Below are 19,261 nucleotides of genomic sequence, written 5' to 3' on the forward strand. Positions count from 1 at the left end.
ATGACTAGTATTTTTGATGACATACAAATATGTCATTTTTTTTTATAAATCTGCATGTCATTAAAAAGAATGATCAATTAGAAACAATTGTTTGATATAAACATTATTTAATTTACACACACGTGAATTAATATATGTGTGAATATGTTTAAAATTTATGTTTTTTTCTCTACTAGAGTTTTTAATATATTGTAGAAATAAAAAGTGAAATGTTTCCAGATTTATAATTTATACACATATCTCACCATAAGACATTAATTCAAATATTTGTGATTTACAGATAGAAATGCAAACATTTCTCTGTGTATGTTTTTGTTCACCAAAGGTAGATTCACCTTCACCGAAAACCACAGAAGCAGCATTTCAGTGGTTCAGGTTTCGTTCTAGCTGCATACTCATGAATCTTCCTCTTCTTGATATCATGTTGCTGGCAGAAACATGCACCGAGCAAAAATACAGCATCCTATAGATAGACCAGAAAACAATCCTATCACATCCTGAGGAGCACGTGATGCGATTTTTCAAAACATGTGACACATGTCGAGCGCATCTGCAGGGCATCAGTATTATTACCAAGTGTGTCAAAACCTTATGGTGAAAATCTGTCATGTGTCATGACTGTTTGGCTCGCTGCTTAACAGGCAGAAGCTTGTATAGATGGCATATTTCCTCTCTGGGTACATTTAGAGTTTCCTTGACTAACCTTTAAATTGAAAGACCGTGGTCACATTTAAAGGCACAGAGACACATACAAAGCTTTTTTTGGAGCCTTTTTATTTATTTCTTTTTTTTGTCTTCATCTGTTTTTATCAATCTGTTTGGGGACTTTATCTGAAATATGTCAGCAAAGAAAAAAAAATTACAAGCACTGAAAAAAAAATATATAATTCCTTCGCAAAAGTCAATGTTTAATACATCACAAATATTTATCTGATCTGTTTTTGTGGCCTTTTCGTATAATTTCTAAATTATTTTATTATGATTTTATTATAATTATAATTATTATTCTTAATTAAAGCATTCTGGTTTCCACACCAGCCACATTTCTTTCAAAGTTTATATTCATCCTGTGGGGTTTTGAGGCTCAGACAGACAAATGTTTGAAAAGAAGAGCAAGACAGCAGGAAATACGAGCACCTTTAAACAATGTATTAAAAAAAAATACAAAGAAACAAGCTCTGGGGCGAGACAGACTTCTGGTGTGAAGGCACTGTGAAATGGAAGAAAGATTCTCTGGTGTATTTCATTGGCTACTGGAACTGAAAACAGTTGAACAGAAAACAATTGAGCATACGGTCTTCCATAAGTGCCAATTATTGTTTTTGGTTACAAGTCTTATGGGATCTGAATGTTTTGTCATATAGCATTTCTCATGACATTTATTGTGTGATGATATTAGCAGATTTTTCTAACTTTTTGGCAGAATATCCTATTTGCTAATCAAACGTCCAAAATAATGAAGCGTATGAGGACATATCAGAGGAGGCCAAAGGATCTTATGAATCAAAAAGAGGTGAGTTGTAGTAGAGAAGGCCAGCCTCCCCAAAATTAAGAAAATCAAGCCATGAAAACGAAGCAAAATTAAGCAAAAAAAAAAAAAGTCCACTGCTTTAGGAGTAGATTTTGGTCAGATTGTATGGGAATGGTCCCGTGAAGGTCGTCTTGTGTTTTTTCTATTAGTTTTTGTCTTTTATCGGTATAGCTCGTTGGCTATGATGTCTTGAAGTTGCTGTCTCAGTTCTCTGAAGCTAGGACGCTCCAAAGGGCCCAGAGTCCAGCACTGCTTCATGATGTCATACACCACCGCCGGACAGCCGTCTGGGGCGTCCATCTTGTAACCCTTCTCTACACGCGGGACAACCTCCTTCAGTGGCTGTAAGAACAGAGGATGAAGGACACAATTTAGGAAAAATGTGCTGATGTAGACCACAGAGTCCTCTACTGGTAGAATTTAATAATGTGGCATGTGCAGAAATCTTGCAAAACACTAAAACATATTATAATTAAGTTAAAACAAAATGTTTTTCAAATTTCTGGGTTGTTTCATATTTGACCAAAAGATGGGTTAAAATAAGATCATTATTAGTGAAACTAATTGAAATAATAATACCAAAATGAATCAATAAATTACATAAAAAGGATCACAAATGTATTTTTTATTGGTAATGTTTGTCATGTGTCAGATTCGAAGAGACTTACAATTCTTGGATAAGGTACCCGACCGAAGGAATAGATCTCCCACAGTAAGATGCCATAGCTCCATACATCTGACTTAGTGGAAAACATCTGTTCCAAACAGACGGGCAGAAATAACACAAAGATAAGAGGAGGTTTTTAAGATGTGTCTGTTTGAACATGTAAAAAGCAAAGCGGACACCACACCTTCTCCCTTAAGGCCTCAGGTGCAGTCCACTTAACAGGGAGTTTAGCTGTATCTTGAGTAGAGGATGCTTCCTTGGTGAGGCCAAAGTCACTGACTTTTGCTATGTTGTCTTCTGACACTAAAACATTACGAGCTGCCAGATCCCTGTGCACAAAGTTATTGGTCTCAAGATATTCCATCGCCTTGCAGACATCCCTAAAAAAAAAAAAAAAAATTAAGAAAACATTTGAAAATGTAAACAATTAACAATTTTTTTAAAATAATTTATTAATATTATAATTACAGATCAGACAAAGCAGGATGGGTGCCAAGGTTAAAAAAAACATATAAAAGATGTGATAAAAAAGAAACTCACATAGAGAAATTGATCAAACGGTCTCCACCAATAACAGTGCGTCCTCTGGAGCGCAGATAGTCCACTAGACTACCCTGAAAACAAGACATTAAAATAATGCTTTGCATGCTATAAAGACAAGATTAAATGCATACATCCATATACTGGATACATAAATCTCTGAGACAACACTGACCTTGGACATATACTCAGTGACAATGAAGAGGCTGCCCTTCTCTTCCACGATCACCCCCAGCAGCTGAACCAAGTTAGTATGCCGTAATTGCCTGTAACAATCAACATGAATATTGATATTTGAATATAAAAATATTAAAAGTGGTATTTTTAGATTTGATTGGGGAGGACATACGTCATGACAGACGCCTCTGCAACAAAGGCCTGTGCTGTTGCGTCATGTTTGATACACTTCACTGCTACTTTTTTGCCTCGGTAGTCTCCGACCATCACATCTAAGAACCAAAAAGAGCATATTTTTTAGCATAAATTAATGTAGTGTACTTCAAGATGCTATTAATATATTTGAGTTCATTTTTATAAGCTTTTGTATTTATTTATAAGCTTAAAAAAAAAAGTCACATCTGGGTCCTGAACCAAATTAATTTAGATTCAGTGATCTAGATGATATTTCTCAACAGAAAAAATAATCATCTGTACCTCCAAACTCTCCTTTTCCAATAGTCTGGTTAAGCTTCAGTTCTTTTCTATTCAGAGCCCAGCCACCTGTGGACAGGGACGATTAATGGTCCTATTAAAATATCTTTCATTAAACAAACCTTGAAGCCATGCAGAAACATAATTCACTATAGATCGAGAAATTCAAATGCGAGTATAGTCAAGAAGTATCTTACTCCTCGAGAACTCATCCTGGGCCGCCACAGACCCCTCCATGAGTTTAGGTTTGATAAGTCTGGTACAAAGTCCATCTGCGTCTTTAGTGTAGTGCTGTTAAAATGTACACACACAAGTTAAGATAGTTTACAAAAGAAGTACCTTGGAAGTATAATGATAAACTGTTAATGTTAATACCATGCTACATTTAATTTGAACAAATGAACTTTTGACTAAATTATGGAAATCAAGATGCAAATAAATGCACTTTATATAACTGTAAAAATTAAAACCAGGCTTGAACGTGTTATTTAAATGGACAATAACTCATGAAATATATTGTGCTTTTACTGTGTTTTAAGAATAAGCACATCCAAAGCAGTAAAGTGTGATGGCCAGCAGATGTCGCTGTATACGCATCTTCTCTTGATTCCGCGTGCGTTGCGTTTCCTCTCCTCAGATGAACACGTCCACACAGGAGACTACATTCTTATCATTTCAGAGCTGAAATACGCGTTTGTGATTCTATATGTCTGGACGCTATAACCGCGAGGCCAGACGATGAGATAATATTGTTACATGATTGAAACGGCATCGATTGGACTGTTGAAATGATCTGGAACCTGCGCTCGTTTCCTCTTTGTCACTTCCTCCTTATCAACTGTTCCAGGAACTGGAGCGCGCGCGTGTGTGTGAGCGCGCGCTCAAAATAACAACACATTTGCATGACTACACTCCAACAAACGCTGCAGCAATTCTTGGACGCACTAATAATGTCCCTGGCCAAATATTATTTCAGTTTCTAAAGTTAGGAACTCTCATGAATTAATATTGAAAAACTTTTTAAAAACATTTTTATTAGTGGCCTACACAATAATGTCATGATCTAAAGTTTGTGATCGGTAAGGCTTTTCTAATATTTCTGATAAAGGCTGCATTTGTTATGTGTTTTTTTATTCAGGATTGTTTGATGAGTAGATATAATTTTATTTTACATTTAAATCTTTTGTAACTATAAATATCTTTACTTTCACTTTTGATAAATTCAGTGCGTCCTTGCTGAATAAAAGTAATAATAATAAAAAAAAAACCTGTTAAACTTGCATTTATGAGCCATTACAGACAACAGTGGACAGTATCAATTTGCAGCTTTTATTTTGAATATCTCTCCACTGGTTTTCTGTTGAATTTTATCAGTTGTGTATTGCGGGAAGGATATAATCTGCGGTAGTTTAATCACAATGAACATAAAGGCTCATTGTAGACCGTTTAAGACTTGTCCACTTCTTTGTAAAGTGCACAAATGTTCAGCCGAGTCTATAAGGGTGGGAGAGAGAGAGTGAGAGGGCGACTGTAGCCAAAATTACAGTAAAGAATGTGTGGAATTCCGTAATAGAAAGGGTGAGGAGAGACTTGAGGAACCCATAGTGCCTCTGACCACTAAAGTCACCCAGACCTCAATCGAAAATAACCAGAGCAGTACAATCAACACTAAACTGAGGACGGATCACTGGTTAATCACACAGACCATCCCTAGTGAGGCCAATGGACAGTGGAATAAAAAAAAAAAAAAGATATGTACAATTATACAAATGAGTTATTTACATTCTACATCTATGTAAAGCGGTTCTTTTGAAGCCTCCCTTTTCATTAGCGGTGCAGTCATCATGCCTTGTGCTACAGGCTTGATTCTCACATCAAATGATGAGGTGTGCAATGCCCAGAGTATGAATGATGGACTCTTCTGATATGTGCCACTTAGCACCAACCCAGAACACCCAATGATCTGCAAAGAAATGCTAAAACCACTCAGAACACCTTAGCAACCGTATAGCAACACTCTGGCACACAATTAAAACTTGTACGTTGGTTGCCAAAGTGGATTTGCACATGAAAATGGAAGTGGTGTAGTATATATATATATATATATATATATATATATATATATATATATATATATATATTAGTAATTATTAAATATATATTACTACAGAAAATTGAAAGTAATTTTTATATATGCCAAAAATATATATAATTTTTTTAGTATATATAAAAATAACATTATTGTTATTATTCCTATTAGTATATTATACTATATATAAGAATACCCATTTCAGTTTGCTTTCTCTAAAGTATGTTGTAAACAGTTCCATGTAAATACAGTGGTAAATGAATAGTAATCAATGTTTTTTCATGGTATGCTTAATATTTCAAAATATCATGGTATTACATTACATCTGATGCATGACTGTCCCATAATATTGCTCTGGTAATCTGTTATGTAAGGGATGTTCTGCGAGTTAGTGTGACATTCGACTAGAGAAAGCTTCAGTTCACAGCTCTTGTTTAGCAATGTCATTTCCCCCAGCAAGCCTGGACTGAACCTTTGACCTCAAAGCACAAGGTGTGCCTGTATAAAATTGTTTCCTGGAGTCTATCGTAAATGCTTGGTCCATGTCTGTAGCCAGTACGTCTGATGTGGACTGACTTCCTGTTAGGGCTATTTTTGTATCTGTCTGGTGATCAATTTGAAAATGTTGACGGAGGCGGTGAGAGGACTCACAGGAAGAAGCCTGTTGGTTTCACAACCCGCTGGGCTAACTTTGGAATGTACTTGCTGACCATTTACTTTAAGCATTTTACCAATCACCCATAAGACCATACATAGACCTGTTAGTTATGAAAACAACAACTTTGACCAGGTCATAAGCCAACAACCCAGTGTTAATTTTGACACGAAATTTTAATTTAGTTTTAGTCTTAGTCTTTTGACTATAATTCTTTTTAGTTTTAGTCAAGTTTTAGTCATCTGATTTGTTTTAATTTTAGTCTTATTTTAGTCGACTAAAATTGCTTGGTATTTTAGTCGACTAAAATAAGACTAAAATCAATAACAGATTTACTAGACAATTTTTTACAGCTGGTATAGGAAACAAACTTAACCAAAATATATAAAACACAAATTCAACTTTATTTCAACACAACTGTGTCTTTATTTCGATTCAAAAGCTTTTATGCAGCAACAAACACTGTCATGATAATGTAAACAATAACTAGCTGCCAATTGACCATCAATAAAAGAAAAATAACGTTAGGTCCAGGACCTTAAAGCTTACAGCTGAGCTGAACAATAAGTGCATACATTTAAAGTAAATATTTAATAAGTTGGGTGGATAAAAAAAGTAACAAGATTTTATAAGGTATTAATTTGTCTAGCAATATTGTATGTTTTAAATACTACAATATTGCTAGATTTGTATGTATAATGATAGGATGTGAACATTCATGTTTCACATGACTAATATAGAAATATTTGTGATATTGTCAACAAGTAGAACATTATAAAATATACTAAACATTAGTATTAATCAAATGTATTTATCATGATATTACGTATTAGTATTGTGCTCGCATCTAATTTGAAGAAGGGGCTATTTTACAGTACTTTTCAGTTCGTAATATTTAATGCTACAACATCTACGCACTGCACTATTCCAATTTTGCTTAGCTCAATAAACAAAAGAACATCGTTGTGAAATTACATTTGAGAAAATGTCCGGGTGGCTCGTCTGTAAATGTCTTTTCAAATTGGTTGTGTTCTTGCCACGAATGAGCGCTCTGCGTGCTTTACACGTTGTTTTGTTTTGTTCGTCGTCAAACGTGAAGTGAGCTGTGGACATTTTGTCGCTCTTTTAGACAGTAGGGACTTTAAGCAACAGCTGCGAATGGAACGGCTACAGCGACCGGAAGTTTGCCGTCACACCGCTGTAGCCAAGAACGTAAAAGTCACTAAGCAACGGTAAAACAGAACAGCGCAACGCAGCATTAATTAATTTATTGAGATCCAAAAAAATATATAATTTAAAAAAGCAAGAGAAGGATTGCTTTTGGCGTTAAATGACAATCTTTTGTCAGAAGAGGAGTTTTTAATATTGTATGATGTAAATAAGTCTAAAAACATAACATTTATTTACCCAACCTCTCACGTTGTAGCGATTCCGTCAAATCAGCTGTTCTCCCGTAGTAGACCGTTAAATTAGAACGTCACAAAGTAGCAGTTAAATTCGCGCAGGCGCAATACAACGCCAGAATGGCGTTGCCGTTCCACCAGAGGCTGTTGCTTAAAGTCCCTATCACCTCTTCGAATGCCGACTTCCCGGGAGCTCATAAAAACTGAAAACCTTCGCTTCACGTCTCAATAAGTCAGGCTCTGATTGGTTCTCTTCTCTCATGCAGTCTGTTCTGTTTTGCCGGTTCTTTTGCTCATTCCTCGCATCTCTCCCGTCTGCTGATTTGATTTTCGTCACAGTCTATTTTCGTCTCGTCCTTTATTCGTTGACGATAATGTCAATCAATTTAGTCATAGTTTTAGTCTCCATCAGTGCCTTCTATTTTAGTTTTCGTTTCGTTTTCGTCGGCAAAAATATATTCGTGACGAAAATAATGACGAAAATATTTAGTCAACGAAATTAACACTGCAACAACCCTCACCTCCATGAGCTGCATGAGGTTTTCAAAGTACTCCTCCTCATCAATGGACAGTTTGCCGTTGTGGTAGATGATGCGGTAATGCTCCACCTTGCCGTCGCAGCTGACACACAAGGTGTAGTCGCCAGGGTAGTTTGTGCTCTCCCGCACCAGGAAGAGGCCTGTTTCTGGGGGGTAAAGCAGCCTCTCGGCCTGCTCACGTGTGATCTTTCCATGGAACCATCTGAGTGACCACAGATAAAGGACATTAGTTTGCTCTGTTCATTTTTTACAAGTCGTAGCATTGCATACTTTGTGTTGCTGTGGTCTGATGAAGAGGAGTTTTTAAGTCAGTTGATCAAGTTTATAAAGTGTAAAGTGCATAAATAAAATCTGTAAGCATTACACAGTTCCACACTTACTAATGCATGACTCTCATGAGCTAGTTCATTTAATGAACCCAGAATTTACTGTTTTGAATCAGTCTGATGCTTTGATTCAATATTCAATGAAGAGGCCAAAGATACTGTTTTTTAATTATTATAACAAACTGTTTTGTGATGTTTGAATAAGAGTGTTTGCTATATAAATAAATGTTAATGTGGAGTTAACATTAGCCAGTTCTTTTAATGAATAGGTCAAAAAGACTCATGAACCCACAAAGTTATCATTTTGAATCAGTGTTGCGCTTTGAATCATGAATCTTAAATTGTTTTATTTTCATATTGTCTAATGGTCTAAATTCTGGATAAATGCTAAATGAATAAATGTAATCTAATTCGCAAATTAATGATATGAGCCGTTTCTATAAATTTACAGATGAAAGAGACTTTGAATTTGTGTGTTAACATTTAATGCAAAAAACAACAACAAAACCGTTGCTGTATTGGTATTTTTCATTTAAAAAAACCTAGTGTCCCAAAAATAGTATTGTTTTAACATAAAATCTATTTCAGTTATGAATTTCCCGTATGAATTAAATCAATGTATTCCTTATTAGCAAATGACTCTTAAGAATCAGTTCTTCAGAAAGACTCATTAAATCACAGATTATCAATTTGAATCTGTCAAATGCTTTAAAATTATTTAATAAAGTTTTTTATTAAAAGTTTTGTTGCAGTAAATACCATTTTATGTAGAAAAACCCAACGTCACAAATATTGCATTGTTTTTAGTATGCAGTAATGGTACAAATACAGTGTTGCTGTAATGGTATTTGACCTCAAAAACACCCAAATGTTTCACCATAGGACCAACTATCGGGAAAATCTAGTAAAAAACACTGATTCAAATACATAACATTGTGCACAAGACTGAGAAACGGAAGCTAAATTACAGGCTTCCAAAAGAAGCGCTGGCCTTGCCTGGCCCTTCTGCGGCTTCCCTGGCATGACAAACATCCAATCTGTATCTCCCAATTACCCACACATATACATACACACCATCGAAAATAAACCAAAGCTGTGCACTTACCAAAGACTAGACAGCAAAAAAAAAAAGACCTCTACTGTCACACTATGCTAAAGACAAACACATCTAAAACTAAACCTTCCATTACACATGGCTAAAAGCAGACATCCAGATCCCATACATAAGGTTTGAAGGACTCACTTGACGCTCCAAGCTAAGCTCGTCTTGCCACGCTAAATAAAACGGAGACATCAGCGTCATTATATCCATTGTTTCTTCTAAAAGCAGCAAGTAATTGAAGAATATCACATGCTCTCTTACGACCAAACCCTAATTGCGATGCATGTCTCTGGCCTTTGCATATTACATGGTGAGAGAAGGACATTTTTCACTGGCCTGAGTGCTGCCATTTGTATAACACTCGGATTTCTCCTAGCTTTTTTAAACAGCTGGCCGATTCAAACAGCTGGACCAGAAAGCAGGAAGACACTTGTGTATTATTACAGATTTACTATAGTAGGTGATCTGTGATGTTATCAGTGATAAATATAGCCTGCTATTGTTTGAAAGTATAAAACTCACATAAACACTCTCTCTTATCATAATTCAAGTGAAGATCAGTGAAGACAAAACTAACTTATATATATATATATATATATATATATATATATATATATATATATATATATATATATATAGACACACACACACACACACACATATATATATGAAAAGCATTGAACTATGTACTTACGGCATGAGGCTCAGTTTTCCGCCTGATTTCACTCCTTCTCTCTTCTGAACGTAGTTTGCTGGTATGGTACCCTCTCGTCCTGCTGAGTTTTTCGCTTTGTACCAGTTTGGATCCTGGAAGGAAGCACCAGCAAACCAATTGTAAATGAACAGCTGCCCTAAAATGAAAATGTGTTCTTTTATATTTAACCTTCATGTCATTCCAAACCCATAAGACAATTTCTGACGTAAATCACAGAACAAGATATTTAGCAGGATGTTCACGCTGCACATTTCAATACAGTAAACATTTATTCCTGACTTAAATTTCAGTCTGTTGCTCACACTTATCTGTTGTATGGCACATTTATGATATTTTCAAGCCATTTTGGGACCGTGGCAGCCACTAGTTCCTATTCACTTTCGCTGTACCAGGGTTTCATCAGGGTTTATAAGCTCAAATGTAAAACTTTTTGAGAGCTTTTTCAGACCTGCACAAATAAAATTACTACCATATGAGAGCGGAAGGGCAATGTCTACAGTAACATGTTAAACTGTAAAATGACCATAAAACGCATGATTTACAGTTCAGATAAAAGTTTTCACAAAAACAAAAGGTTTTATATAATGACACACTTTTTAGACTTTAAAATCCAAAAGTATTAATTAATATATTAATTGAAACAATTATAAGCAATAAATTAGAAAAATAAATAAAAAAATACAAATACATTTTACTGTTTCGATTTTTATAATGCATTATCTTCAGTTCATAGCGGGTTAAAAACATGGGTTGAAAAACAGCCTCAATACTGTGTTCCTGCAACACCAGAGCATACTTATATGAAGTTTGCCTTTAATATATATATATATTGGCACACATTTCCTCTAAAATCTTTACAAATACTTTACTGTTCAACCGTTTGTGGTAAGTTTTCACAGAGCGAATGAATTAAATATAATCAATAATTCATAGGAAATAACAATAGGGAAATACATTTATAATATTGGTAAATATTTTAAATATTTCTATTTCAAATAGATGCTGTTTTTTGAACTATTTATCAAGGAATAAAAAATAAAATAAAATCAGTTTCAACAAAAAAATTCAGCGGTTCTCAATATTGAAAATAAAACAAGTGTTTCTTCAACAGAAAATCAGCATATTAGAATGATTTCTGAAGGATCATGTGACACTGAAGACTGGAGGAATGGCTGCTGAAATACAGCACAGGAATAAATTACATTTTAAAATGTTCACATTTATTCAACCACATTTTGAAAATGTAATATGTTTTCAGTAATAAAATTCAGTTTTATTTTTTACGTTTTAAAATTAAAAGGATCATTTTGAGGGACTAAATACATGTCATTCTTACATTTCAGAAATTTACCTTAGTTACTCCAATTATAGTGAGGACATCCCCTTTGCACATAGGCAAGTCCTGCTCAGCCGTTCCAGGGAAGTTGTACCTGGCCACACACTCGGTGCCCGGAGGCCAGATTGTCTAGAGAGGGGAATGGGATATTAAGGAAAAGCCCTTGATGTCAACACAGGATGCTGTATAAATGAAATAAAGTCATAATTTACATAACATCCTAATGGCAACATTTCAAGGCTTGCGTTACCTGAAAGGTAGACATAGCTGAGGGAAGTCGTCCTCTCACAGTCGACCCGTTTCAGCCGGTAACATCAGAGCTGAGCCTGAGGCATACAGCTGCAGCCAGAACTGGCCAAAGATCTATGAATAAAAAAATATATATATACACACACATTTATTCATTATTGAAAGCACTTTAAATTCAAATAATAATACCATTTAATCCATCACTTAAAAAAACATTAACACTTGCAAAAGACAAATTTAAACAATGACTCAAAATTAGATTTACCAAGCATGTCAGCAAACACAGTTTACCAGCAAATAAGGTTCAAGCACACACACTTTCAAAGGGGAAGTGGCGGCTGTAGATTTTCCGATGCCTCAGACAGGAAGAAGGGCTGAGCAGCAAGCAGGCTTGCAAAAAGCCTGTTAAATATTCAGTGTGAGCAGAGGGCATCAAGCCAGCCTTAAAACAAACACTTTACACTTGGAAAAGCCTCTACCTATAGCCTAGACCAAAGCTAAATATACTGATGAACAGTGTTGGGGGTAACACACTTCAAATAACAAGGGTTACGTAATCGGTTTACTTTTTTCAAGTAACTAGTTTTAAAAAAAAATTCTAGGAGGCAACGTAATATTGCAATGCATCACTTTTAAAAGTAACTTCCCCCAACACTGCTGATGAACCTATATGACCAATCATGGATCTTTTAAATCGTCAGAAACTTTATATAGGATAATAAATCACAAATTAGCTCACTTCTTGTTTTGGGAGTATACACACACACACACACACACACCCACTTTCAGGTACATCCATTTTTTGGAGACTGTTGAGATACCAAAATATGTGAAATTAAATAAACTAAGTAACATTAAAGCAGTGATACACTTTTTTTTCTTATCATGCTGGTCTGTTATTGTGGCAGATTTCAGATAAATATGCGGGTCAATCAGATGTTTCTATGCCAGACTGATTCTTAAAGTCCAAGTCGCCACCAGATTAGATCTAGTTCTGTTAACTCAAAGATCTGGCTCTGTGAGACTTGGGCTCTTCATGTTACTCATGAGGTTAAATAAAGCTGTGGTTTTCCACAAATAAAAATATATTACTATGAAAAAAAAAATAAGCTCACACCACAGCTTGAGACTTGAGAACACCAGAAATCAGAAATGAGAAGTAAAAAAAATAAAAAAATGTTTCGCTTTCGTGGTGATGAGCAATGTGAATCTGAAAGTTATTATCGCTCTCTTTCCACTATGACAAGTTTTGTAGGGAGTAGAAACTTCTGAACAAACTAAAACAAATGACACATGCGAGTCTGCCATCCTCACGTAACGCCCTCATGGGAACAAATTAGCAGGCAGATTTTCTGGACGATTTCTCACGGGAATTTAACAACACCTGGAATCAGAAACCAAATGTACCAGAAACATTTCTGCTCGACATTAACAGAAAACGTAGCTGCAACTGAGCAGTTAGTTCTAGTCGGAAATCTAACAAATAATCTATTACACAGAAATAGTGCTTTAAAAGTCCACATAAAACAGCATTCCCAACCCATTTTGTTTCATAATGTGATGTATTTCTGAACAAAACAGAAAATCCAACGAGAAGAGAAGGTGCGGGACTGGATTTTATTCATCGGTGCCATTCATTCGTGCACAATACGGTAAGGAACGGTCATTAAGAAAGTAAACAGGCTGTGTTTTGTTGACTTTAAAGGCTGTGCAAGTTTGTTTTGATACCATTTGCAGGCATTTGCAACCGTTTTCTATCATTCTTTGTGTGGAGCAATGAAATTCACACACCAGTTCAACCCTCCCACCTTATTTTCAGAAGTGCAGTGTATGCGGCGTGCTTGTGAACTAGATATGGTACAACTCTGAGCGCGTTGACCTCTTTAATATGTCAACCAACACTGACTGCCAATCTATCAGTTCAAAGTATCTCTGGCTTGAAAGCTGCAGCAAGCTCCACAACATGAAGTCACTTCCTGCATGAGCTGCTGAGACTAAAACGGTCTTCCTGTATTGGTACGCAGGCATTGGTGGGTGATGAGCACTAAGGGCCCTATTTTAACGATCTGAAACGCTAGTGTCAAAGCACGAAGCGCAAGTAACTTTGTGGGCGGGTCTCGGCGCTGTTGCTATTTTCCCGGCGGGATAAATGGCTCTTGCGCCCGGCGCAAATCTAAAGTGGGTTGGTCTGAAGTAGCTTCATTATTCATAGGTGTGGTTTGGGCGTAACGTGAAATAAACCAATCAGAGCGTCATCCAACATTCCCTTTAAAAGCAGGTGCGCAAGTTCCATTATGGATTGCTATTATTATGGCGTATTTACCAGGCACACGCCAGGAGCGGTTCACAGCCGAGGAGACTGATGTTCTTGTAAGAGACTTTTTTCCAGACCCACTTTAACTCTCATACAGAGGCCGTCCTGATCATCTTTTCAGTTTGGACCTGAAACAAAGCCTGCAGGATATTAAACCAAATGCCTTTGAATGTCACACAATACATCATACACTGTGATTTATGCTGTTGTGTTCAAAGCGAAGCACGTGTGAGAGCAGCAGTCGGACTCAGTAGGGGACTGGGGAGGCATGACTGTTTCCTCCAGGCCACACGAGGAACCAGGAAAACAACTTCAATGAGAGAGAACAGAGACGTGATGTGCTCAGAGATAGAGTGGATTCCAGCCTCACAGCCTTTCATTCCCTAAACCCATCTACTTCATATCCTCTTAACAAAACATCTGATCTATTAGAACGCTTACAAAATACTTCTATGGGTCAGCGTACGATCCCCAACGCTTGGATGCTCTACAGTCCTCCATTTCAGCAACAAATGGAGCAAGCATGTTAATTTAATGAGTACAGTCAGTATGTTTCAGGAGGGCCGCTGGAGATATGCTCTCTATTTTTGGATCCATTATGAAGTGCTAATGTGTCAGGGTTTGTATCCATGCTCAATATCAGGCATTCATTCACGAATATTTGATGATCTTCAAGGTTCTTCAGAAAGGCTTCACTGAACAAACTGCTTTAGTCTGTAGTTATGACATAGATATAGGAAATTTACAGTATAGCACAGACATTATTTAGATAGACAACAAGAAGTATATTAATCCAATCCTCCTGATGTTAACAAAATGTGCTGAAACATTCTTTCAATGACAAAAAGAATTGTACATGAATATGATAATCATGATGATTCCATCTGAAACGGTTACTGTACCACAATTGTACTATTTTTTTGTAAAGGCAATCATTGCTTTTTTGCCGCTGAATGGGTATGAGAAGATGAAAATGATATAAGTGAAAAGCAGAATTATGAAATGTGGGATTCTTGTGCACTAGGGCAAGATCCAACAGGTTGAGAGATTGAGACCTCAGGTATTCTGCTCAACTATATTCTGCACATCACACAAAGGTTTCATGAGATTGTTTACTTGGAAGCTGATAAGACCAAACTGAGCACACACAGCCATGCTATCATCTCATCTTATCAATAAACAAATTAAAATAATACACACTAAAAAAGGGCTGCTGAAAATTCAGGTAAGGAAGAAACTACATTTTAAAATATATTCAAATAGATTTATTTTATTTAGATATATTGTATTTGTGATCAAATAAATGCAGCATTGGTCATTCTTTCAAAAACATGAAGTAAAAAAAAAAAACATTACTGGCCCCATGATTCTAAATTGATAGCATTTAAATTGTGTATGTATGTATGTATGTATGTATATATATATATATATATATATATATATATATATATATATATATATATATATATATATATATTTGAATCACGTGGCCTTTAAGTTATAAATAATTACCTTCATTTTAGATCATGTTACGCATTATTAATAATTTATTGCAGTAACAAAAAGCCACTTGACTATACTGTTCAACAAAATAATTTATATATATAATATATATAAATATACACACACACACACACACAGGTTATTTTAGTAATAATCCTCAGTTCCACATGTAATCATACATGGACACTGTGATCATATGGGAGGCCCACCAAGAAATTCCTCATGCATGTCATTAATATTCATGCACAAATTTCCATGGTGATGGAAGACAAAGCATTCCTACAAAGGCCACAGGGAAATACAGTGTAGGGGAGGATACTAAGAGAATGACCATTTTCATTCTGAAATATTATCATTATATGATAGAATATTACTGAATATATTTAGCTTTAATGTAAATAAAAAGCATACATTTATTATAGCGAATATAAATAGAAAAAATATAAATTATATAAATTTCATAAACCTAAAAATGATGTGAACTAAGAAAAGTGAGATTACTAATATATATATATATATATATATATATATATATATATATATATATATTCATTTTCTCATAAGATTGGATTGGAGATTATTATTTAAAAAACAATCAAAGACCCCAGTAAATGAGGATCACATTGGGTGTATATCATTCATTAGCCTTCATAATAACACCCAGTTATTTCCTTCAGTTCTGTTCCCACAAGGCTTTTTAAGCTCAACATTGTCATGGCAGGGGGCGTCTCACACCAGCTTGACCCCTCTGGGCAGAGCTGCTCCTCCAGCTCCCTTTGATGCTTAATTACTGCTCGGTCATCTACTGACAAGCCACTGTGACAGTAGAGATGACCAGCATCAACAAGGTGAGCTCTACAACCAAACAGGAAACTAGAACAGCTTCAGTTTAGCTCTGATCCTCTAACAGAAGACTTGGCATATAACATCACACAATGCAGCTGGACAGTATCTGTCCCCTTATTTTGAAAGGCAAAATAACACTGCAAAGAGATTTGACAGCAATGAGCGCTATCAGTTTCCCATGTCAGGCTCTGTAAGGAAGTGTTGTTATAAAACTGAGTAGTATATGAGAACATGTAAAACTGCAAAATGCTTAAAGGACAGCAGTTTAGCAGCAGGGGAAATCCCTGAAATCAGAAATACAGAAAGACATTAATTCTGACAGATACTTTGAGATGCAACCAAGCTCAACTGAGGAGTTCTTTGGTGTGAATTAAAGGAACTGAACAGGAAGTGCTGTTTTCATGCTCTTCAAAAGAGGGGCTCTGCTTTTAACGGCCATCTCTGAGATGACAAGGACAGCTGATACGGTTTTAAGCAAAAAAAGAATGAATGAAGGCAGAAAATAGTTACACATATAATGATGACAAAGAAGACATTCTAGAATGGCTGCCCAGTTGACAATTCAACCCCCCCAAAAAACAATAAAAAATACAAATCTAGCATAATTTATTCAAATCTCATGTTGTTCCAAAGCTGTAGTAAGTAAAAAGTACATTTTTAAAGAATACACATGGGAACTGTGTCTGTGAAGCCCCAACACACAAAAGCACCATAAAAGTACCTTAAAAATATCCATATGACTTTGCACTATATTCCGAGTATTATGACTCTTTGCAGTAGAAGCATGCTGAAATCTAAGTCATTATTTCCTGAAAATCTTCCCATACTTTGAACCTTTAAGAGCTTATGACTATTACATACCAACATTTTTCAAAAAAGCAGTGGTTTTTTTTAAGTATAACTGAGATACTATTATAGTTCCTACTAATATTTTACATTTTAGTATTAATTTTAGTTAGTTTATGAATTTATTTATTTTACATTTTGCGTTTTGTGTCATTATCAAAGTCTGTATAGTTTTTATGAATTTTACTTCGGTTTTAGTTTGTTATTTTAGTAAATGAAGTTAAATGGATTTTATTTAGTATTTTATTATTTTTATTATTGAACACATTTTATACTAAATGAAAATGAGAAAGGTTGGCAACTAGCTGAAATATAAATACATTTGAACATTATTATATTTTGAGTTAATGTTTATTTTAAGTCCCTGAACACAGAATATAATAAACTGGGTAAAAAGACACGTAATTGCCAACACCACCAATTGTCAAATAAAAGTCATTTTTTTGAGCCCATTTCAGAGGTTTACTGTCAACCACTGGAATAATGTGCATTGGATATATGAATTATTTTTATGAAACTTTTACTGTCCTAAGCATTACTGTCCACATTCATTTTTATTACGTAAAAAAAAGTTTTTTTTCACGTTGGTCTGGAAATTCATTAAAAAAAATGTGTAAATAAAGAGAAAGTCATGTTTGAAACATGACAGTGACTAGTTTGGGGAACTGGTCCTTTAAAATCTGCACTTTAACAGAAGGAAGTGACCTTTGGATTTCAACCTTTCTAAATCCATCTCATTAATATTAATGAAGGCAAAACACACTGAAGCCTTTCTGCTATGATTTGAATAACTGCCCTTTTATCATGGGAATTTTTTCTTGCTCAAATAGCATGTAACAGGTAAGTTACTGAACTGTATGTGTTCAGTAGTAAATGTTACCCTGTCGTCCCTTGACAGCTCAAAACAAAATGAGTGTCTCTCACCAAATCTCCAGTTCAATCACACATTCAGATGTTGTTATTAAACACTCACAAAACCATGACAACATAACAACCCCAGCATGATGCTGATGGGCAACAGCACTGCTGATCCAATCAGGACTTGGAAAGAGACAATACATCTCAAACTGGGACTAGTCCATTATGCACCATCCAATGCATCTTGCACAGATGCTTTAAGTCGATTAACAAATCATGAATGGCCTCCAATGCAGGAGCCTCAAGTGGCTCTTATTTGGACAGCTGGGAAGCAGACCCTCGCATTCAAATTCAGAAACAATGTGCCCATTCTTAGACATGCAGAAGGTTTAAAGAAGCAAAAAGGTGGTTAAGATCATCAAGCTGTAATATTGGCATTATACATAATACAAAACAGTACCTATGTGTTCCGTGGATGATCAGCCCTTGATGTCCAAAAGCCTTAAAGTTAGAGATGTTTCAGGCTTGTCCACTAAGTCCATGTGTGGGTCAAACCCACTAGATCGTATCAAAAGAAGATTCAGAAGCAGTCACTCACACATTCAGCAAAACGGATCTTCCAGAGAGCTTTACTCGAACATCAATGTAGACAAAAGATGACCAGCTCGTCTTAGAAGACAAATATTATCCCCCAAAACCGTTGAAGACTGCAGCGACTGAATTCTCTTCAATTTAAAAACATGGCGCGTGAGGAAACAAACGGCTCGGCTTAAAAACACAACTGTTGCAGCGTTTCACAAACGGTAAAATTCGATCAACGTTACGCCGCCTGAAGCGAGCCGTTTGTATGCGTAACGGAAGCGCAGCACACCCAGGGGCTACGATTTTACACACACATACATGCATACAGCCAGCCACTTGAAAAGGAAACGCACTTCTTCAGACAGCCCCGTGCGTAGTGCGCATGTGCGTGCATTGACAATTATACTACGGAGAAGGCTTAGCTTATGAATATTAATTAATTGACGAGATGTGATTTGATGATAGCAAGACGCTGGTAGGTGGGCGGCAGGTTGCTGGCCAATTAGGAA

The 19,261-nt window shown here is 35.8% G+C and overlaps 1 protein-coding gene across 2 annotated transcripts; it reads right to left on the reverse strand.

Annotated features, from left to right (window-relative positions):
• Nucleotides 1–1,128: 1,128 nt before the first annotated feature.
• LOC127947084 (tyrosine-protein kinase CSK-like) lies at nt 1,129–19,129 on the reverse strand. Of its 2 annotated transcripts, none has more exons than XM_052544012.1 (13): nt 18,631–19,129; nt 11,805–11,917; nt 11,570–11,683; nt 10,198–10,310; nt 8,058–8,277; nt 3,587–3,680; nt 3,393–3,458; nt 3,088–3,187; nt 2,914–3,004; nt 2,739–2,812; nt 2,383–2,578; nt 2,200–2,286; nt 1,129–1,873 (listed from the first exon to the last, which is right to left on the reverse strand). In XM_052544012.1, the coding sequence occupies exons 2-13, from the start codon at nt 11,817–11,819 to the stop codon at nt 1,691–1,693; spliced, it is 1,353 nt and encodes a 450-aa protein (XP_052399972.1). In that variant the 5' UTR covers nt 11,820–11,917; nt 18,631–19,129; the 3' UTR covers nt 1,129–1,690. The 2 variants fall into 2 exon arrangements, with proteins under 2 accessions (XP_052399972.1, XP_052399973.1); XM_052544013.1 differs by lacking the exon at nt 18,631–19,129 and adding an exon at nt 12,069–12,090.
• Between the last annotated feature and the right edge of the window lie 132 nt (nt 19,130–19,261).

Source organism: Carassius gibelio, chromosome A25 (assembly GCF_023724105.1).
Source record: "Carassius gibelio isolate Cgi1373 ecotype wild population from Czech Republic chromosome A25, carGib1.2-hapl.c, whole genome shotgun sequence".
NCBI classification, from domain to species: domain Eukaryota; kingdom Metazoa; phylum Chordata; class Actinopteri; order Cypriniformes; family Cyprinidae; genus Carassius; species Carassius gibelio.

Excerpts from the sequence above, each read along its gene's own strand:
- LOC127947084 (XM_052544012.1), bottom strand. Across the intron at positions 3,459-3,586 it reads CCAGGATGAGTTCTCGAGGA|GTGGCTGGGCTCTGAATAGA; the intron begins GTAAGATACTTC and ends CCCTGTCCACAG. Across the intron at positions 2,287-2,382 it reads CTGAGGCCTTAAGGGAGAAG|ATGTTTTCCACTAAGTCAGA; the intron begins GTGTGGTGTCCG and ends TGTTTGGAACAG.